Source organism: Osmia bicornis, chromosome 5 (genome assembly GCF_907164935.1).
Source record: "Osmia bicornis bicornis chromosome 5, iOsmBic2.1, whole genome shotgun sequence".
Lineage (NCBI taxonomy): Eukaryota > Metazoa > Arthropoda > Insecta > Hymenoptera > Megachilidae > Osmia > Osmia bicornis.
This window is the reverse complement of record NC_060220.1, coordinates 5072689-5096339: the sequence shown is the minus strand read 5'-3', so window position 1 is coordinate 5096339 and position 23651 is coordinate 5072689. Positions and strand designations below refer to the sequence as shown.

Below are 23651 nucleotides of genomic sequence, written 5' to 3'. Positions count from 1 at the left end.
GCGGCATTAATTTTCAATCGATACACCGATTTGAAATTACGCTCGCGAAACGATTGTCAGCAACGCGCGAACGTAATTTCAATTTCCCTTTGTGTTTACCTTGATCGAAGATTACACGTGGACGATTCGCGCGATGTCGGCGGTGTTTTATCGTAAAAGTTGAAGCGCGCTTGGCACCGGTGTAACGAGAAAGGGGTTGATTTTGTTTCCGTGGAAGTCGCGTGTTCCGGTCTCAACTGTCCGTGTCCTGGTACACGCACAAAACGTGCCAGTCATTAAGGGCCGTTTCTCCCGTAGTTTCTCTTTTCTGCCACCGCCATCTATTTCCCTGTTGCGCTCGCGTTCGCCAGGAAGTCGGACGCGGTAATTACAGGGGCTTCAAAGGGTCTGCTTTTGGCTTCGACGGACAGCTTCGTGGGAATTCAAAGCAACTCGAAGCACCCGCGAGCATTGGGGAGATAACCCCTGTCGGATCGACACGAAACTCGAAAGAAACGAGATTTAACCCTCGAAGGGGTTGAATGAAAAACCAATGACGCATTAGCCCGATACCAGGTCACTTTTCACTCGTAGTTAAGTTTTCATTCTACAACCTTTACGCGATTTCGTTGGAAACTTAGAATACGGGTTAAAATTGATCAGATATCGGTTGGACGAGGGTTAAACTGGTCGAGGAAGGGTCATCTTCAAGGCTTATAGAGGAAAGGTGTCTCTCGTTTGTTTTCAATGGCGATACGTGAACACCGAATCGACGTCGAATTGCTTTATCGAGGGACAAATCTGGTCGGGAAAAATTGGTTGATAACCACGGCAATTTTCCGAGCGTTGCTCCCCTCTTGGCATAATCCAATCGAAAATCCTGGCTACAATGGTCGCCGAGGAATATAAGAAAGAACGTGAATATCGATTCGAAAGGATCGAGTCAGCGTGGCTCGTTCGACCAGCCCCGTTCCCGCATTCTTCCCTTTTCCCTCGCGTTTTCGCGGCGGTTTTCACGTCCCAGAAACCAGTCACCGGAATAAAGGGCCTCCATCGTTTCGTCCATAGAAAGTATGCCCACGCTTACCAGCGTGGCGCGCGTTACATTTGCGATTCGCCTTTCACCGCTTTGTTCCACGCAAACGAGCTGACGTTCGAATCCACCACTTCCCTTTTTCCTAACGTCTTTAAATCACCTCGAGAAACGAGTTCTCTTCTTTTCTACTTGTTTCTGTCATTCTAAGCTTTCTCCTTGATGTTTTCTTTTTACTATGATTAAATAATTGTGATACACAAAGGAACTCAGTTTTCTGATCGAACGAAACGAATTTTTAATATCATTCGAAACAAAGCAGCGTTTAATTTTCTTTATCATTCGAAAGTATTTCAAGTCTTCTTGTCATCATCAAGATCCTTAGATTAATGACGTTATCGCTTAATAATGCGATTTCAATCGGCCCGTCGCATCGTGCGGTGTTGATTTGCGCAACAACCGTGCCGTTCTCGTATATCAAACAGTAACCCTAGTTGTAACAAAAGACACGTATTTAAGGAATGCGCTTCGACGTGGCACTCGAGTCTCGTCCACGTTCACACCTTCCATCCTAGGTGTTAAAGAGTCGAGCGTTATACTGCATCGCGAACGTTGTTATTGGCCATGGTAACTATGTCCGACGCGTTTTCACGGGAAACAAGTTCGCAGGAGACGAAACGGCAGCCGTAGGTATTTGCATAGGAACGGTCTTTACGCTCCCGGCTGTTTCGTAGAACGCGAGAAATTCGCGAGGGGAGCTCGAAAATGGAGCTGGCCTAATCGAATGAAACTCTCGGCCATTTTTCCTTGATCCTATTATATATTACGCTTTCCCTGTCCACTGTGCACGAGAAGTTACGAAATGCATGGAATGTAATCAGCTAAAGGCTTCAACCGAATTACAGAGAAGGTCGCGATTATTTTAATCCTAATCTTCACCCATGCACCCAGCACTTTCTACTTAACACTCTAACAATATTAGATTTATCAGAAATAAAATATCTTAGCGTGATTCTCAAAGTGTTAAAGTATTGTAAGCACAAGTTACAGTGTAAGCAACGTGGATCATCGCGTGTTACCAGCTACGAATCATACATTCGATAAACGGTCGACAATCCCGGCGAACACGCGAGCGAGTTATTAATGAGATTTTTACCTATTTGTCGTTTCTGTATTACCAAAGGCTTTATATTCGTTCGTGTTCATCGAGGCCGCCGTTCACGAATTGATAATGAGATTCGAAGCCGTTCGTTGATTCGCGTATTTATGAACGGGTCTGCCCGTACACCGCGAAAGTTTGCGCGTTAAAACAACGCGGTCAGGAGGATTTATTAGTAGTTTTTAATGAGCCGTGGCGAGATTATAGTTAAAAGTTCCATTTTGAGGTGTAGCGAGTACTAAGACGATATTGCTACTTACGAGCACGGTTCTTTCGTTATTTACACGGTTCATCGTAACTTCTTTCTAGATTCATCGCGTATCTACGTTTACCAACATCCTGTTAAGATTTCTATACAGGACAAGAAAGCTTTCGGGGACGAAGTTGGTGCGTCGTTGAAACTCCCATCCTAATTGTAATAACGTGAAACAGAATTCGCCAAGTAGGTTGAGCGATAAACGCTGGCAGGGAGGGAAAAACAAACTCGTAACTCTTCCTCTGAAGACGCTATCGATTATTCCCGTCAAGGTTATACCCCTACCGAGTCACTGTTTCGAAAACATCCCGAGGTTTCTTTTCGTTCAATCGGTTTTCCTTCGTCCAATTCACAGGGGAAACTTTTTCTTTTACGGGGATATCTTTTCTAGAAACGAATAATTTGGGTATATCGAGGCAGGTTGAAATATAGTTTTCCACGGTCAGACGGATCTGTTTTCGAAGAGTATGGCGTAGCAGGTAATCACGCAGACAGTCGCGCACGCGTGGGCATGTTTATACGCGAGGCGCGTATAAAGCAGCAGCTCGCTCGAGCCGAGTCGCCTAGCGCGGTCCGTTCTCGCGCGTTAAATTAATTACGGCCGTCGCTATCATTTATTTTCATTTCCCCCGCGGCGAATCGCCCCCTGCCACCTTCGTCCCTGCATCCAGCTACCCCTCTGGATCCCTCTTACACCGTACAACCACCCCTTCCTCCGTGTCTGTGCCACCCTGCGCGTTGCCCATAGTCAGCCCCGTTAGCCGAACGCATCCTGCGGACTGCTTACACGAGCCACGACTATTACCGACCGAATTATCGCCATCTGACCCCTAGCCGGCTTCTACCTTAAATGAAAATAGACACCTCGCTAATGCCCCGGATGCATTCTCGCTTTTAGCCGCAATTCGAGCCCGGCCTCTCCTCGCTTCTCACCCTTCTGTCCCGTGATTTCGACGGACCATGGACACCACTGTGCTCTGGCCTGCCCTTTGCCACCAAATTTCCAAGGGAATTGGGGCCTTTATACTCGCCCCCATACACGTTCCCGGATACCGTGAACTCTGGCTCAATGAACGGATTGATGAAACGTTTCGAACACCCTCATGATTCTTCGAACGTTTTCTACTTTCCATCGGATGCTGTTGTATCCGTTTTCAGTCAGAGTGTTAATACCGCAACATGTCCATTCGTAAAGCTGATTTACACGAAAGCTTTCTTTTCTATCTGTATAGGGTAATTGCTTGGGATTAGCTCCGATTAAATTTCCACCATCTGATCCCGATGGTAATTCCCTGCTTATTATGTCGAAACGCATGAATCCGGTAATGGTCCCCTGGTCTGTTCTCCAAATTCGCCATGTGCGCCATTGGATTTTCGACTCGGTCGAGTTCAGGGAAGAATTCGAACGTAACGAGGGGTCGTTTCTCTGGACTAGATCGGGGAAAGTTGGACATTCTTGCTTTAGTTCCAGTCTCTTGCAAATTATTATCGAGAATTCAGTGCCATTTAAACGTCCACGGATTCGTCATAAAATTCCTATTTCTCGCGCAACGAGAATCCTCGGAGAATCCTCTTACCTCTGCACCGTTCAAAGCGCATCTTCGCCGTTTTCCCAACCGCGCTATTCATTCGACTTTCTTAACGAACGTTTCGCAAGGCTGCGCGTCAGCTTTAACACGACTTTCAATCGTCAGAGAATAGCCGGGCGCGCGTATATTCAGGGCAGAAATTCAAGAGACGTTCTCGGAGCGCCATCAAAGGCGTATTACAAAAGGACACGAGTCGAAACGGTGCTGACGGCGAGACGCAGCGGTGAGGGAACGCAGATAGCGGAGAAAAGTAGCTCCTAGAAGTAATGTCAACTTTTATGTAACGGCCATTGTCAGCCGGGAGCGGAGTTCAGTGGAAGAGCGTTACGATTCTTGAAGCACTTCAGCACTCGTCGCCGAGTCAGAAGTAAAACGTCGCGTTACGAGCGTTCGCATGTATCGTGCTGAAAGACTTTTTCTTCTTGGATAATTCAATGATAAGCACCAGATTTCACCAGAGTTCATTGATCTCGAAGATCCGTTTAGCGAGCGAGAGTACGACATTATTTCACGAAATAATCTTATTAATTGTTGTATTATTCATTCCGTTAGAAATCCTTGCTGAAACTCGTTTCATTCTACTCGGTTCTAGTCCGTAACTCGACAAAGTTACAAGAATATGAATCGAGTAATATTTAACGCTGACACACGATTACGCGGCAGCTAACAAGGATGATCGCAACAGGGACTTTGTACGCGCGGAAACGTCTCGCGACGGCGATTATTTCGCGAGTAATGGGCCAGGACGTTGGCTGCAGGGTTTTTGCTTCGGCAAGATGAAGCCGTCGCGTAATTACGGGCCTCGTTAAGCGGACGCGCTCGTCCCGGTGTCAGTGTGACTCGTATTTAATTAGCGTTATCGCTCCGTGCCCGGTGGGTGCACGCGCCGCCGCGCCGTCGTAGCACGCGCGGAAACGTCGCGGCGCCAGCGTCGAAACTTTCGCCTAGCTCTCGCGAAGGAAAGTTGAACGCGCCTTCCTGAATATTTTATCGCACGGATCGTGCACTTTGCCTCGGCCGGGTACTTTGTCGGTGAAACGGTTCATTTCGTGACACGACGACTCTCGAAACTCGGCCAACAGATACTCGGCCAATTACCCGGCGATTTATAATTCTAAGCCTCGTCGATACCGTTTCTAATTGCGTCTGGCTGGAATCGCGCCACGTGCAACGGCAAAATTTTCCGACCGATCCGTGAAAGAGCTAGATAATTAGAATTCCGCGAAGCAATCAAGCGATACGCGTAAGGAATCTGATTTTTTTTTGTCTCGAAAGGAAATGCTTCGCTTGACATTTCTCGATAAGGTATCTACCTTAGAATCGAGAGTGTATCGATCTCGGTTATCTCGCTAATCAATCTATTAATGATTTCAGACGATATAAAGAACTGCAAACCGCAATTTTTCGCCATAGTTTTTGTTGAAGGGTTAGGTGAGAATATAAGACTCGTGTAGAGTAGAATGTGTGTAAATAATTATATTTAAAGACACAACACGGCAACAGTTCGTACATTCATACCTGGAATATTCGCAGGCGTCTGAAAACCGTAATTTAGCCGATGTGCTATAAAAGAGCTAGGAAAAAGGAATCGGCTATTTCCCAATATCTGTAGAATGTGAGTTTTCCATGACATGTACTTTAACAGTTTTCCATAACTTGCTGAAACAGTATGGAATTCGGAACTTCCGTTTCGAATTAGCCATTTCATAATGACAGATTTCACTGTACTTTCATGACCGTTTCTCTTGGCAAGTTTCTTGCTCTTGATCTTACGGAACCGCAAGCAATTACAATTCCGCCCGTGCGAGATCGCATTACGTAAGAGCGCAGCGGCACGGCGTTTCGCGGCGCGTTCGATCCGAAACTGCTTCGCCGACGGACGGAGCGTAATTAATCGCGCGACCGTGTCGTAATATCGCGAGAGAGCCGTGCGGTTACGTGCCACCACTTCCGAGCCATATGCAGCGCTCGAAAGAGCTGGCCCTTTTGATGTCGACCCTCTGATGTCATTAACATTACTACCAACCCTCTCCTTCCCTCTTTCTCGCCATTTTTTGCCCCTTCTATATGTATTTATTTATGCCACCACCTTCTTTCATCTACTCATATAGGTACTTCTCTGTCGCGTTGCGTTTGCACCGTGGAATTGTAAAATTTTACGAAATGTGCGGTCGTCAGAGTATTCAACAACACTGATACTTGTAGTAAAATTAGAGGATTTTCTTTCTAGCAGAGGAAAATTCTAGTTCTGCCAATGATAGCATATCAACGTAGAATTGTTTGTAGTAACTTGTAAGCGGTTTATCTGGCCTATTTGTGCCTCTTCGTGTCCCGACGTTCGTTGCTCTTTCTGATCTTCCTTTAACTCGTCTCTTACCTACCCGTTGTATCGTTCCACGACTCGAATTGAGACGTCCGGAAGACGACGTCCATCCTCGTTTCCTCTGTCCATTTTCCGAATAACATTAGGGGTTGTAAAGTTAATTCGATCGAGGAAAGGGACGAAGAGGGTAGACGACGGCCATGGTCGTGTTTCGGGATACGGCGCTAAGGAAAAGGGCTGAATTGAAGGTCGTATTTATCGATAACGACGCACTGAACGTCGTCCAGGATCGTGAAATACCGCGCGCACGGAAAGGTTCGCAGGATGAGGCCGACTTAAGATCGCGAGCGGAACAGGAAGGAGCCGGAGCTTTCCTATCATCCGTCTGAACGATCCGAGCGTAAGTTGTTCCCTTCTTCAGCGTTGCTTTCGAGAAGAGAAAGTTAGGCTTTTCCTGGTCGTCGCATTGCGGCGAAAAGTTTGCGGGGTTCGAGGATCTTTCTCGACGGGCACGACGAGTGCTCGGTTCGAGTGCATTCGAGCCCCTGCTCTCGTGCATCGATCCTCTTCGCTGTTCAATTGGCACCGCGGCGTGAGCGCGTTTTTCACAGCCGTAGGATGTTTAGAGTCGTTTTTTCTGCGGCCCGTTTCCCCCTCGACCGCGAACAATGTGTCGTGACGGTAGGTGCAAAGGTGAAGCAGTTTATAGGTCAAGCATCAAGCGCCTACTCAAGTGCAATCAAGCAGTTAGCCAGCTAATAGGCCGTTCAATTCGAGAAGAAAAGCTCGAACGAACCGACTGACTGGCCCGTTGCACCATCAACCTTCTAATTCTCTCTTCGGCTTAATAACTATCGATCCGTTTTCGGTTCTCATCGATCGTTACATGCATCACGACCGACTAGTTAGAACCAACGACGCTGTTATCAGGGTTAATCGATCTTCGCGATCGATCGTCGCGAGCGACACGTATTCATTGCCTCCGTTGAGAAACCTGATGGACGCATCGATCACCTGCCGCTCTGGAACGGTTAAGGTCCCTCCCATCGGGCACCCATTGCTGCTTCTTTCTCGTGAAATCTCAACGTTCCCTTCGCTACTCTGACAGAGAAACGGCAAGTTTCTCAAGTTTCCCGAGTTATTTGAATTCAACGTTCTCTTGGATTATCGTGGCACGATTGCCAGCGTGATTTTCAACGAGAAACAGTCTCGTTGGTACGTTACTCTCTCTATCTGAGTTTCGATAGCAGCGGCCGCGGAAACCCGGCGAATTAAATAATTATCCGTACGGCCGGAACTCGTTGACGGATCTGGTAAACTTGCCGGCTAAAGGAACATCGTCTACAGTTTGGAATTCCTGTTCATTGCTAAACTTTGATGGGATCAAGCTCGAACGAGACGATGCGGATTCTCTGCAGCTTCCTTCTCTGCCGCTTCGCAAACGTGTTTTCTTCTTTCCCTTCTTTTTCCGTCTCTGTTACCGAAGCGGTTGCGTCGATTACGAAACTAACCACACACAGATAATCGTTCGCTTACACGGCGAGAAAACCTTTTCTCCTCTTTGTATCTTGCCACGATAACATCGTGTGTACACACGACCTGCCGTACGCGCAGGTGACACGTACGACCACGTGAACAACGATAGTTTTTCGCAATCCTATCGGCGAACGTTCGATCGTAACGGTACCTGGGTTATCGGTTCAACCTCGATATCGATCGAAGTGATGAAACGTACAATCGCGAAACAAGGTACGAAGAGGGATTAGCGATTGCACTAGGTATTCGCGAGGTTCTTCTAGTGTACTCTCTGCCACCCTAACAGAGAAACGCATCCCGAAATTCACGAGGACGCGGTGTCGTTTTGTTCTCGCGTTAACAAGGGGTACTAGCCCAAAGTAACACGAGAGGGATTCTCTACTAAGAACATTCTACCCCGTGTACAATTACACGGGTCATTTTTCATGTCGACCTGACATCGTTCCGCGAGTCGTATATAACTCGTCTCCAATTGATTTCGAACCATCTGCCTTCGAGCTATTGCAAATGACGCTAAAGATCCGAAGAAAGCACTAACTTCATTCGCCAATAAAGCTATCGTGTAAAGTTATCGCGGTCGGAATTATCGTTGCGTGAGTGGTTAAATTGATAAATGAGAATTGTTCGGAATTTTAAAGTGGTTTATTGTGTTCCACGTTTTATTCGAGACCGAGGTATAAGTGATAATTGCGAACAGGAAAGTTCCATAATTCCGGGAAAGTTTATACACAATTTTGCAGAGCTTGCTTGCGTTAATTGTGACCAATCAGCGCATAGGGTATTCGGTCCATTATATAAGTCGCTAATGGATAATACTAAACTGTAAATTGATTGATCTACATATTCTACGTGTACTTTTCAACGTTCCGTTAACTTGATCATTTTCCTTTTGGTTTGGAACGATAAACGCGTATTATAGCAACGAATCCCGCCAGACAGGAGCATAGAACCGACGGGGGAGCTTAGAGTAGGCAAGCTGAAAGAGGGAAAAACGGAAAAATCCGGTTGAATGGTCGCGACTCGCGCGACCATCGGTCACAGGTAACCATCTACACACGCGATTCAGCCTTAAGTGGCCTTAAATCGATGGGAATCGGTTGATATGCACCGGTAATAGAGACCGGTCGTAAAGGGAAGATATATCTCGAACGATAGCCGCGATGATGTTCTGTTAATGCCTCCGTTAAGGGTGAGCCCGCGAATAGTTAATTAATTTTACGATAACCGAGCGAGATAGCGAGATGAGCATCGCGATCCTTATACAAATTAACGTCGTTACGTTTCAATCCATTCCGAGGCGCGTTACCGGCTAGTTGCTTTTGCCTGATCTCGCGTTCTTACCATTTCTTTCGATTACACCAATTAATACCATCTTGTTTTTCTTTCAGGTAAGAGAGATTCGATTAAAGGCATACGGTATCATGATTCGATCGTTGCCTCGTCTTTTCCTGGTCTACCGGTTCGATGGTCAGAAAAACGAGGACGAATATGGACAGCTGTATGGTAAAGTACTAATACCTGCTTTTCTATTAATAATTGTTGATAATTGCGACATTTTTGCGAACTATGGTATATTGTAACTTGTACTATAACTGTTTCTAAGAAGTAATTTTGCTTCTTTTTCCCTCCTTCGTTTAGTGGCGGGGGGGAGAAGGTTTCGTCTCCCCGGACGCCTTTGGTTCGGGTCGGGGACCGCTAGGTGGCGGCGAGATGATCGGTGATCAGTGTTCTCGCTGGCGGTCGCCCGGCATGTAGTTCAAATTGCGGTATGATAGGTGTCCGGAGCAGGGATCGTCTGTTGTCAGCCCCACTGACGAGTCTGACAGACGATCCCGAGACGAAACGCCTTTTTCTCCCCTCTCCTGCAAATTTTATTTATCTGTAATTGCTTGTAAATGATTCGATCTGCCGCAGCAGCGGTGCAACGCGTTCAGATCTCCAATTTCCGGTAGCGTTCGAAGCCATTTCACGTTTTGCCCCGTCTGTTGGGGACGTTTTATCGAAGCTTTTCCCAAAACGCAAATTTTTCATCGCAATCGATCGCGGAACAAATTCGAGCGTCAGTCACGTCCGCTTCCTCGAATTAAATGCATCTCGCCGCTGTCGTCGTCGTCGTCGTCGTCACAGATTGCAACCTTTTCGTTCGCGTTTTCGAAAGAGGCACGTATACATAGAAATCGATTGTGAATCGATAGAGGAACTCGTTTTCCTCTTGAATGACGTATCGCGACGTGCCAAAAATGACGAGTCTGGTGGAAAGGAAAGGCTCGTCGTCGTCGAAGGTTGATTTTCCGGTTCGGAATCAACGCCTCGACGTCTACGCGCGTATCAACGCGGATTAGCGAGTATCGGTGTCTCTGAAACAGGTCCTCCTTCATCTTTCGCTGGATTACGTCGAGCTCCTGGAAATACAGACGATCGAGGCGAGTCGCGCAGCCGGCATCCTCGCAATTTTTATCGTTTCGTCATGCAAATCTCGGTGAAGTTAATAGAGAGGTCGCATGAAGCCCGCAGGCTCGAATAATTTGAATTTTCCCCGAGAGCCGCAATTCTTTCGGTTCCGTTGAAACGCATGGCTCGACGCGAAGGGCAATAGAGGGGTTGGTTATTAATCACCGTTTCTCAATAAAAGTACCCGCTCTCGCGAAAAATTAATAGCTCGCTCTTTCGACAAAGGGTTAAACGTTACTTTGTTGGAACGTCTCCTTAATGCCTTCCGCTTCTTTTTAATACCCTCTCGGCAGCGTATAATAATAAATTACCCGGGCCAGCTCGTAACGAGAGGTATTTATTTTACGAGATTCGTCGCTTTCAAAGCGGCAAAACTGCTTTCATCGGGCTACTTTATCTGCCAATATTCCCGGGTTCGAGTAAATCCGCCAAGGAACCCTTGCAGTATCCTGTCTTTCGTGCCACCTTACGCATCGTCCTTACGCGACCCGCGATCATGAAGACGAGGAAATATATGAAAACAATTTTTCTACAGCAAAGATTTGAAACGGGGACCATTGTCCTAACCACTGGCGAGTGCAACTTGCACGACCAGTCGCTCGGTGTAGATACGTGCATACATATTTTGGACTTAGCCATAAACACAGGCTGCACCAACTTTCTGATTTATTAGTGACTCTTCATCTCGATTTCTTGTTCCATCCGGGTCGATTTTACGCCGGATACACGGCAGGCGTGGCTTTGAGGCGGTACAAACCCCTCTGGCTAATTTATTATTATCGAACGCAAGAAGATCTTTGTTTTAAAATTTAACACGGACGAACCGTAGCAGGATGTTGGCTAATGTTCCTCGATTCTTGAAATTCCGAGTTACCTTAGGTAAAATGAACATTAGCACGTTCACCGCCGCAGTAGAAATACACACGCGTAGTCAGACAATTAATTTTCTTTTTTCTTCCGTTAATCATTCGATTACGTTAGATTTAAAGCGTCGAGGAGAAGGGAACACGTGCTAATCTTTAGGTGATGGATGGAGCAGGAAATATTAAGTTCTATAAGAATCTTTATTAAAGTCGAATGTCTTTGCGACGATATACTGCCGCTTCCTTGACGCTTCATAAAATATAGCTCCGCTATTAATCGTAAACTCGTTTCGATGGGCTGTTCCGAACACGCGTATCAGGAGCCATAAGTAATCGTTCGAGGTAATTTATCGAAGAGTCCAACGAACGTGTCGTTTCTGAGCAATTTTTTGGCATTCACGGATTGCTTTAACGGAATAAGCTCGATAGGGTTGGTTCGTTAGGGACTGATTAAATCCCACGTGAGTGAAATAGAAATCTTGGGTCATTAGGAAATCAATGAACCTCTTTGGAATCGTAACGCAGCAACAGGACTACGAGAGACTTTGCAGGTTCTAACCATCCAGTTCACGGAATGGCAGAACTTATCGCGCATTATCCGAAGGATTACTATTCCGCGATCTCGACGATCTTAAACTTTTAGCCGGCCTCAGCCACGGTAAAACTCCGTAAACGGTGTCTGGAGACAGTTGAACGTCTCCGACGCTAAATTCGCGACGCGCCGACGAAGCAAAATCCAAATTTTTCGAATTTCTCCTGAAAATTTCAAACGAAAAGCTGCCATTATTTCTCGTCAAGCGTGTAGATATCAAGAGACTAGCGAGACTAGTCGCGAAGCTTTCAGGCGATTTATCGACGGATTATGAGCTAACGTTTCGTATCACGAACTCGGCTATTCGACTCGGTCAAGAGAGTGGCTCTGCCAGTGAACCAGCGGTAAATGTACCGATAAATTCTCCGAGAAAAATGGACGTTTAGAGGGTCGTGTGTCGACGGTGCTCTATGAAAAATCGAGCCGGTCTAGCTGCGCGCTGTTTCGGACGCAACGATACTAATGATTCGGTCCCGCGATCTTTATCGAGAATCTCACGCTTGATCGTTCTAGAGATTGAATTGATAGAAGGAGAGGTTGCGATATAGGGTCGATTTGTTGCATCTATTCGCTCGTGCGACGATTTATCGATCGCAATTTCATACCGAGCAGTTATAATGAAACAAATACAATTTTCTCGGATTGAAAATCGCTAAAGAAATCCATAGAAATAAAGTTTCGTTCGATTATTCTCGGGAAAGCCAATTGATAATTCTATCAAATAGATGAGGGAGGTAGGGGGTTAATTCAGAACCATCCGAGTCTATAAGCGTCCACCGGAATCTCTTGTTTCAACGCAAGGATATTCGAACGTTGTGCGCAAGGATCTATAGAAAGGGATCGATAGTTGAAGGCGAACTTGTGGGGATAGAGATTGATGGAAAGGCAAGAGAGAGAGAGAGAGAGAGAGAGCAGAGAGACTCAGCCATATTGATCACTTACCCCAACCCTGTCCGAAGTCGAGCAGATGTTTACTTCGTCGGAAGTGGTTTAGCACTTCATGAAGCTTCGCCGATAATTCCTCGTTAAATCTCGTATATTTTTGCATGTCGAGCTCCTTAATGATCCAAACCGAGAGCGAACTAATTAATCGTCTGGCGATCGAGTCCTAACGCGAATCAAATGAAAAACGTTCGATTTGATTTCTTCTGCATATTCATCAACGTTCTGCTTGCATTCAGTAGCAGGTTCGGCAAACTTTTTCTTTTTTTTTTTTAACGAAACCACTGACCTTGATACATATAATTGACCCGGAAGAGATCGCGACGACACCCAGGGCTGATTAACGTAACGATTATCGGACTTCGTTACGAACGAAATCGATTTAGATGCGAATCTCTGGAGTCGGGCATCGTTTCGAGTTCTCGACCTGATATCGGCTCCGGGGACGAACGAGAGAGTTCCATGGCCTCGTTAATTACACGACTCGCCGCGAAACTTTTCTACGATTCGATGGAAAGAGCTTCTCTAATGGGTCCGGTAATGGTTTTACAGCGCGGTCGGGGAATTCGGGAACGAAGCCGAGACCGGTTCGATTTTTGCGCCTCGATAAATAGCACCCCTGCCACGCGCTACCATTTAATGGAACTTCCTCTCGATACATGGATATCTTGATATCCTTCGATGCCCACCTTACTTGAAATCTTCCATTTAACATTTGCAAATATTTAAGGTTCGATTGGGTTCCTTTTCTCCTTTGGAAGAGAGCTAGTATGTCCTATTTGTAAGTTCAACTCTGAAATCTGCTTTCCCCTGTTCAACCTACGAAATGTCTTCCGGTTAATTTACCCACCGGTCGTACGACGAATTCCATATGCCCGTTTTTCCCCCCCGGTGGATTCAGAGAAAAAGCCTCGAACGGCACAAATTGCGGAGGAAAATTGTAGAGTCGAGGTCCAAGAAGCGGCGTACAACTCGCAATAAGGCACTCGACTGGTCGGACGCGAGTAATTCCGCGGAAAAAGCGTTCTTCCGGACTAGAAAGGCGGGCATGGCAGTCGGAATATCGGATGGCTTTCCGGCGAAACACGCGCGCGTTTCTGCTCGTAAAGATGCTCATAAAGCCTCGCGATGGGTATCGCCCTCAAGGCCCATAAAGCGAAGTAATCGAATAAAATGGAATAAATTGAATCTTCTCATTGGTGAATTTTTCGAATACTTGTCACGAGCCGGCGATATTTCCGACTTGTTTAAGGTGAAACAGTGCAACAGATTGCAATTCCGTTTACTTTATTATTACAAATACAGCATATGAAATAAATAACTAAACGTACAATGTAATTTAGATTCTTATTCTAAATTGCTCCCCGATTTATGGATGAAAATGTACATAGAGGAAGCTGCTACCTAGGAAACCGAACTGTATCCTGTCCGTTTTCCTTTAAGACACCGCAAGATCGTAAAGTCGCTTAATCGGATGAGGCTCCACGAGGTCGGTACGTAAGCCGAGAAATTGAAACGCTCGTAAACTCGTAATTCCCGAAGCGAAGTTCCCGCGTATAGCAACCCTTGTTGTTTACACGCTCCTCGCTTTGAGTTTGTTTCACCTTCAAAGGAAGTGCATTAAATTCGCGCGTCTATGCTTCCGAAATCGTTCGACGAATTTTACGCTCGACGATGAAACACGCGTTTGATCAATGACTTTAAAAATCAGCTCGGTGCACGTCTCGCGCTGGCTTGGATCGGATCGGTTCAACTTCGCTTCCGAGTTTACAAGAAGTTCTAATAAGAAATTGCTGGGATCAACTCTAAGGGAAGTTTAATAAACCCCATGGAATACGCTCGATACGCTGACGACATCCTCGCGGGTAAAGAACGCGCGCAATCGAGCAGCTCGATCGGTGGAAGTCTTGGATACCGCGTTTACAAGGGCTTTCAACCGCCCTGCTATCTTCTCTCTACTCCGTGGAAGAGGTTCGCCTCTACGACAACGAGGACTCGCTATCCCCCGATAAACAATGTCAAGCATCCTATTCCACGTCGAGACGCCGCTTTTACATCGCACTCGTTAAGAGGGACTTTTTAACAAGGTAACTCGCCGTGGCTCGTTGCCTTTTTTTTTTCCTCTCGCGTCGTAAGTTTCCCCTCGCTCTCTTTCTTCGTTACCCCAACGTTGCTCGTTTTTCCTCGGGCTTCGCTTTGATAACCTTATCCGCTCTGTAATAGGCCGATTAAGAACACCGGTGGCACAGGTGAGAGGATCGGCGACGGGTGGGTGGTTGATTCACGAGTTTCGGCTCGATGCAAAAAGTTCGTCACGCTGGATAAGTCGCGTGTCTCGATGACTGCGAGATTACCGACGCGAAAAAGCAGGCACGCACGCGTTTATCTCGTAATTAATTCGTAAGTATTACGAGCGTTATCGTTACGGCAGTTTAATTACGCGTTTCCGCCTCACCGGCGGCTCCTAATTATGACGAACGACGTGATAAACAATATCAGATTGCCGTCGACGCGTGACGTTTTATTGCATTCGGCCTGTGTAACGATGCAATTAATGGTCCGTCCTCGTCGCGTAGTTGTAAACACGCCGAATCGACGCCCCACGCGACCCAGGGGGGGGATTAAATGGCACAGACGAAGCTACCCGTAAAACGACCAGGTGCGTCGCGTACCTGCTGCGTTTGACAGGTGCGTCATTGTTGACGCGGAGCGGTAGCAAAGGAAGCGGTAGAAGTCGGTTTCCGCTCGCTTCCATCGAGGGGAAAAAACGTGACGCGACTGGGTAGAAAGTACCAGTGAGTTTCGATGACCCATCGATCGATCACCGTCAAAGAAATTCGATTAAAGCACGCATTTAATTCGCGACTCGTTCAACGAACAGCTTTTAATGTCAAACGCAGGAGGAAAATGCACATCCATCGCATCGGTTAGTAACGCAGATACGAGGCGAGGCAGCACAGCGAGAGGGTGACCAAGTTCATAGAATACGGGGCGAGAAAAGCATGGAGATAGGAAGGGGAACAAGTCCAGTCAGTCACTCGGACATTCACAATATGGATCCCTTTGGTGTAATCGCGACGTAGAAGCCCCTTGTTTCTGTGCCCCCAGCGAGAACCCATCCCTGCACCTTCTCTGACAGCCACCCCCGCGCTCGGACAGACTCTCGCCCCATATTCTCCGTCTAATTTGCCAACCTAAGCCGTCGGGACCGGTTGGACAGAGCGGCAGCGACGGTAGCTCAACTTCATTATTCTCTCATTGTATCAGCACCCCCGCGGACATAAATCATGGAGGGTCCAGACTCCCTCGACCCGTCGCCAGCTAGGGATTTAGTTTGATTTTCCTCCCTGAAATTCCGTTGTAACCTCCCCTTTACGCGGCGACATACCGACTCACCGACCGATTTCTACTCCAATTTCCGCTTTTTCGGCCACTTATGGCCGCTGACAGATAACTTGTCCTCCGGCGTTTCTATCTCTTCCTTTGTCTACCTTCGCATTCTTTTCGTCCAACCTTCGATCGAATACCAGTATTTGGTTCGACTCGAAAAATATATTACGATCAATTTTTCATTTATTTGGTTACTCTAGATTGCAGTATATTGAAATTAACGAATTTTTCATTGACAAGTTACATTCATCGACGTTACAATTGACGGTATAGCTTTATTTTTTATTCATTAACAGCGTACCTGTGCGTGCACAAACAAAAGCATTCTTTGTGACTGACATTGCAATCTGCCCGAATCCCCGAACAAAATTATTGTTCATAACGTACAAAACAGCGATGGTATACGTATCAAAATTTTCCTAGGGGTTGACAACATATCGCATCGGTCAAAAAAAAAATTGGTGTCGACGATTTCAATGCGGTGCCTTCCAGATTAGATCCAGGTTCAGTTATTCCTTTATGTACAGATTGAATGGTATAATGAAAACCGCCGATGGCATTCGTTGGCGATGGACACCATAAATTCGAGTCGACTGCGATTTATTTATTCGTTATTGATAAGTTAATGAATAACCAGTACCCAGCAGCTGCGATGAATCTTGAACGTTTGATAAACTCGTGCAGGTGAGGTCCAATTAATTTTAACTAATGAATGTTCACGGCCCTCGAGATCTAGGAAACGTGTTAATCAGCAAGATAGAGGCGCATCGTTGGAAACATGGTGCTTTAACCCTTAACTGTTAATCGCAGATTGAACGGGCTAAGTAAGAGGGTCGAAGATCGATATCGATTCAAGGGTATGTATAAGGGTGTTGCGTGGCAAGCATTGTTAAGATGCGACTCGAGCCGCGCGGAAACTTATAGCCGGCGATCAAATTTTACACGTGTAATAACATTGTACCGTTAATGCCAACGGATTATATTACACACTTAAGCGTAACTTGCGCCGCTACGCGTAATTATGTCATCGAGGCATCGACGGGAACGTGCACGGTATAACGCCAAGATCCACTGTTATAGACGCTCCCTGTGCATTATATTCATGAGGCTGCGAACACGCGTAAGGGGTTATACTTTATCCCGGAGGTATTTTAGAAAAATCGACGAGAAACGTCGATGGATGGGAAACGATGAAATTTTAGCAGGGCTCTCGCTCGATTTCCTTGCTTGAATTTTAATGGCCCAACAGGCAACAATACGCTACTTTACTATTCATCGCTCTTCAATATTCGAAACATCGAGAATAAGACGTTAAAATGTCTAAAATGATGGCTAGAAATTCTTGAAAATCGTAGCGGTAAGTGTTCTAAAGTATTTTCGAAACCACTCGTGACCATTGTCGAGGAAATTGAAGGATTCGTGATTGCCTGGGACAAATAGCGGTCGATCGATGAGAATTCTGGTCTCGATAATGACGCGAGAGTAAAGTACAAATGCAATAGAAATTGATAAGAGTGTATTTTGAAAAATCAAATATAGCGTGCCTCTTTAGCAGTCTGTTAGCCACTTAGCATCGCTTCAGTGTTCTTTCTTTTCATCGCGAGTGCATAATTTAGCAAACGCAAATCCACGGTGGAAATACGTTAATATCGAAAATTACGCGTCGACGCAACAGGCGCGAACAAGGGTGGAAACGGCGCGGCACAGGGATGAAAAGATTCATTTACGCAGCTTATTACTCTCGTTGCATCCGGCATTGTTTGTTCGCGGCACTTTTTTTCCCCTCGTTCAACGCGCGGCTGTTAAACGAATTTAAGTCGGATTATCCGCGTGCGAACGGTAATTCGGGACGAAGAAACTGGCTCCATTTACCTTTTCTATTTCCTGTCTCTCGCCAAAGCGGTAAGGTCGAACGTTCAGGGCGGTTCCAATGATTTAGAAGTCGCTGGGAAACGTACGAATTTGTCGTCGAGAAGACGGACCGCCCTGATCGAAACAATTTATTGCCGAGGGTCGATAGATCGTCGCGATAGCGAAGTTCGCCTCTATAAAGTTGGTTGTGCCACCAGTATCGATGGTAACTTGAGAGAAAGCTATTGCGTTGGCCAAACTCTCGATCATCTCCCCGTTAAAATACTGCTATAGAACGGAACTTCGAACCTGGCCTCGCTGCTACTACATTTTCGATAAACTACTGTCTCCTCTGTCACATATTCGCGTACACGTACAACCAGCTCTCCCCTTTCGTTTCGTATTTATTCAACGTCAAACGTTTCTTTAATGCAATCGTGTTACGTCGCTGCTAGTTTGTAAAGCGCCTCCATCGTTTTGGAATGAAACCCTTTCACGAGAAACTTGCACCTAAAAACTCGGTTTAAAATGTAAGTTTACATCCGAAATGTAAACTTTTACGATTTTGATGTGAAAGCAGAGACAAGTTTCAACCCGGAGGTCTATAAAAGAAATGGTACTTTGGAAGGTTCAACCTAGTTACAAACTAGTATTTATGTCCGCTGAGGATGCACAAAAGGGATTTGGACCGGAATCTCGTTCTGCGACTGTAAAAAGCGAAACAAATTCCAACTTGGTGACCCACAAAATCTACACGACTATTTACAAGGCTAAAAAGCTCGTGCAAGTTTCGAACTTTTTCAAAAATCTCCCAGTGAAAGGGGCTACTTGAACATCAATAACAGATAGAAGGAAACGAATTCGAATCGTGTCTACCATAAATATTTTCAACAATCTACCGATGTTCAGAAGGATGAAACGTTTCCAGTATCGTTGAAACTAATCTCGAGTCCCCAGAACGATCGTACTCGGCCCTTTATTGGAGTCAATACCGGCCGATCGTACCATATATCACGCGACGTCAGTAATAGGTCGGCCATTGGTATCGGCACCCGGTTACGAATATGTACCTTAAATCGTATCGACTCGCACGACAGTTTATTATCGGTAAATCCGTCCGAAACTAATGCTTACTGGACATGGTTACACGCGTGGACCAAGCAAGACAAGTTTATGGGATACCAATGGTATGCTAACGATCATCGAAATTTTTATGAAATTTCAAATGAAATTCTCCGTATCGTATCCTTTGGAAATCGAGCACAACTGCAAGTGAATGATTCGATTTCGAATTCCAGTAGTACAAACCAATCATTGAACTATTTTGTATTCGTAAACGAAAGATACGAGAACCTGGCTCCATTACATCCCGGATTGTCACGATATTCGTACGTCGACCGCATCTCCGCTCGAACGGGAACCAGATTCGTGGATTTACACGATGTTTACATGATTTAGCAGTCTCGGTGACGCGCGTGTACGCGGCGCGGAACTTTGTCGAGCGTTATCCTTGCGCATGCCAGGATCGCTGGTTTGCTGGTCCGCGAAGGTACATGGTTCTCGTCGACAGGAAACGTCGTGTCTACAAAGTTTCCTTGTCACCTCTCTCTCTCTCGTCCGCTTGCGACGTCGTCGTCCTGCGTGTAGCATCTTCCTCCGAGCAGTTAACCCTTCGCTTCTTCTCGTACTTTCAGCGTGTCCGCGTGTACGCTCGTCTCTGCAGCTTCGTCCGGGAGCTTTTAGTCCTGGTCTCCATGGAAACACCGCGACGAGCGAGCAAGACGGATAGAGGAAGGAAAGGGTGGTCGAGGAAGGGGTGCAGGGAGGATTCGGTGGATCTGGTCTTTCGTGAAAGGGAAAAAGACGGGAAGGACGGTGTTCCAACGGTGTGGACCAACTTGATCCTTAGCGGGAGTGAAAGGAAAGCTTCCGGTTCGAATTCTATTGCGCGAACAATGCGCTCACGATAATGCTCGTTTCGGCTTTGATTCATTGCGCTCCGTTGCGAGACGGATGAGCACGAAACGTTGGCACGGTGACTCGATCGACACGGAAGGAAAGTTTGCTGCTTCTATGGACGATCGCCTTTGTCTGATACGTCTTTTTATTCTTCTCTCGAACGTGGAGCTTCAATTTCATTCTCCATTCTCCTCGCTTACTCATAAAACACGATCGAGAGCGAGTTCTACTTGAACAAAGAATTAAAATTAAAAAATTTTTATATTTAATCTCTTTTAATTTATCAATTTTTCTGGTGTTTCGTCGCTTCGACGCGATTTCCGATGAAAGATCAACGCCGCAAGGGGTTGACATTTGCGTTCGACCGTGATCCCGGAGTTTCCGAAGATTCCCGGCTACTTCTCGTTTAATTAAACTTCCCGGATTTCTATTATACACTGGAAACGTTTCCTTAGCCCCTCTCATCCCCGTCCTCGTGTCTCGTCTTCCACGGATTACGCTCGCCAGAGTGGAATGGCATTAAAGCCGCGTCGCGACGCGTCGCGGCTGCAGGCTGGTTCCCGCGGGAACTTGAAAGTATGGATTACGCTGGCACGCGTGCGCGAGCATATTTTAGCGTGCCGCGTGCGCAGCGGGGGTGAAGGAGGAAGAAGCGAGGAGGAAACAAGGGTTGAAACGACGACGGACGGGGAAGTAATTCGCGGAAACGCGGCGAGGGGTTGGATCGCGACCGCGTGGACTCGATGAAGCTCGATTCGAGGGGATGCTCTTGCTATTTTCAGATCCTATATATGCATCGATCCATTTCCCCTACGCTCTTGTTCGATTCTTCGTGAACGAGATTCGATTTGCTATTTTATTTATACTGTGGTCTATTTGAATTAGTAATAAGGGGTAAATTGTCTGGTTATGGAGTTATAAATGGTAACGGTAAGGTGAGAAGTTGTCAGCTGTTTTATTATGAAAAGATAGATTCATAAATTTCCAATCGGTAACTGAATCATTTTTCGTAATAAGCTCTCGATCAGGGTACAATGCAAAAATCAGTCGTCATTTATTAGAAAGAGATTCACGCGAGATTTGTCGGTGTAGTCGACACGCGAGCAAGGTCGAAAAGAGGCTAGAAGGAGTGAATGGATGGACCGTGGACGTATTTCCTAATGACCGTGGGTCGGGGATGGGAGGCGGTCGGTCCGTCGACCGATGGTAGAAGGGGCCATAGAAACGGCGGTCGATATGTCGACGTACTAATGACCCGTACGGAGTCGGGCCAACAGACTGCTGGCTAGACGCGATGGCACCACTACCGGCGGTTTTCGCTCAATTATAAATTGAATTACTTGCCGGCTCGCTGAAAATGGCCACGGTTATGCGCCATAAAAGGGGAAACCGACTGGGCGAACTAGATGACGGCACGGGGGAGAAAGGCGGCTTAACCGGAACCAAAACGGCTCTACTACCCCTTCGACTTTTTCGTGAACGCGTATCGGTCGAGTAATAACATCGTCTTCCGGAATTTTCCAAGGAACTTACCGATAGCGAAGTAAGGCTAACACGATGATTATGCTAACGTATAATTTAAGAGTCATAGTCAGTCTGTCATTAGTTTAATTGGTTGCTAATCGGTGTAGAAATTAATGATAGCAGATAACAATGGACGTGTAATTTCCTTCAGTGCTCTTCTTCAGGGGAAATAAAATACGAACGATGGGTTACACCCATTTACGATTGGTGGCGGATTACCTGAAGAATCTAATGATTTACCATTTGAAACTTTGGATTCTTAAGTCATGGTCTAACGACAGTCGGTTTATGACAGGATAATGCTCTAATGAGTTGTATTAATGCTGAAAATATAGCCGGATCGATGTGCAAATGGTAATTAGGTGAATGGAAATGTGTCATAAAGGTAACTCGTTAACGAAGTTTTTGAAGCGTGTTTGGGAGAGGCGAACACACGACCTCGAGAGAACACGTCAGCATTCGCTATGTTAACACGGTTAGGTTTCACGCGAGTCTCCAGAGGCACGAACTTTTTCCAACGATAAACGTTATTTTTATCACCGAAACTATACCGCGGTCCGGTGACACGCGACGTTAAATAATAGTTGTTACAAGGTAACGCGAACAAAGTTGTCACCGGTTTCCCACGTTGAAAAAGCTCGCGCCCGTGAGCTAGCTTTATTAACTTGGCGGACCTCGTTACGAAGAGCCAGGCTATTAGCGAGGCTAATCCGCAGGGTGTGATTTATCGAGCGGAAGCGTGGTCGCTTATAAGGACCGTACGAGCTGTGGTCGCGCGCGAGTCGAGCCGACTCGTTCGCTCTCTTGGCACGTCCGTAATTAACGATAGATCCTCGATCGCTCGTAGACGATCCTCGTCAACCACTTTTACGAATCAATATCCTTGCCTTGTTGTTAAATTGACCTAGATATCCGTAACACATTTTTTTTTTTCAAAATATTGATCTATGTATCATAAAGTACGCAGATGGGTCAGACAGCTCGATAGAATTCGTCTCGAGGTTTGCGCATCGATGCACGGCCGGTGCATCCACTTTTCCCGGTGCATCCGTGCACGCATACAGATGCGATGAGTCGGTGCCAGTTACGTATTTACACGGTACGATGCGTGGCGACTCGACGCGTCCCGACGACGTTCGCACACCCACGCAATACGCCGCCAGCCGCGCATGTCCCTCTCTTTACTTCATGTGTTTGTGTATACAAGTATGTGTGTGTATGCGCGCAAGTGTACGATCGCGAACACACTCGATTCGTGGGACACGAAAGAGAGCGTCTCGCTTCGGTCGTGCTCTCGTGTTGTACGGGATGTTACAATGAGCGTGACGTCATTTCCGGAATATCCAGTGCCGAGCCCGAGGAGGAAGCTAGGTCGGTAGGTTGGTAGGTAGCCAGATGGATGAACTACGGGTTACCGTACTCGTATACCCAGTGTCCGAGAAATTTTCTATACTTCCTCAGAATTCTTTCTAAAATAATTCACTTTGATAATCACCAATGTCAGAATACAAGTATCTATCTCGATGCAAATAAAAGAATCTTTATATTACGGGTTAAATCGAAGCGTCTCGACACCCTATATAGCAAGCTGGCTGAGCGTACGATATCTAAATGGTAGACGGTTGGCTTTTCTTACTTACCGGAAATTACGAAATGGCGTTACTTTCCGCGTTTCCGTCGACGTAACGCAAATACGAATCCCATCGACACCGTGCCCATTTCCGTGGATTAGGAGGAGACGGCTACGACGACGACGGGCGTACGTACGAAGGGGTTGCCGGATCGGCAAGGGGGAGAAGAGCCGACTCGGCCGAGCAAATGCCACTTCATACGTCGTTGGAATGGATCGAAGCTCGTGCTGGCGGGATTAAAGCGTCGATCGCAGCACGATTCTCGCAGGAATTACTGCCTTTGAGATCCGCCAGAGAGAATTAAACGCGGGAGAGAGAAAGAGGGAAAGGTGGAGAAATTGCTGTTCGCGTCCCGCCACCTACTCGAAACGCTTTATTTCGTTTGCTACCATGCGAAAGCACTCGCCAGTTTTCGCGTCTTCCTGCCTCGTCAAAACACTTATCCATATAAAATGTAAACTTAGTCACCGCGCGCCGATTCGCAAAGCGTCGATACATCCCCGTTTGAACCGGTGCAACGCTCTTCGATATCTCCGAAAGTTTCACACAGTGGAAAATTTCAACTTCCTTCCC

At 46.5% G+C, this 23651-nt stretch overlaps 1 protein-coding gene across 2 annotated transcripts in view; it reads left to right on the top strand.

Annotated features, from left to right (window-relative positions):
* Positions 1-23651, top strand: part of LOC114880102 (Krueppel-like factor luna) — a 222510-nt gene that overhangs the window by 50380 nt on the left and 148479 nt on the right. Inside the window, exon 1 of one of the 2 annotated variants that reach the window (XM_029195749.2) lies at positions 9282-9378. The exons of the other annotated variant lie outside the window; for it this stretch is intronic. Within the exon in view, the coding sequence (XP_029051582.2) occupies positions 9297-9378 (82 nt within the window). The 5' untranslated portion in view covers positions 9282-9296. Of the gene's footprint in view, positions 1-9281; positions 9379-23651 lie in introns of those variants that run through there. 2 annotated transcript variants of the gene reach the window in all.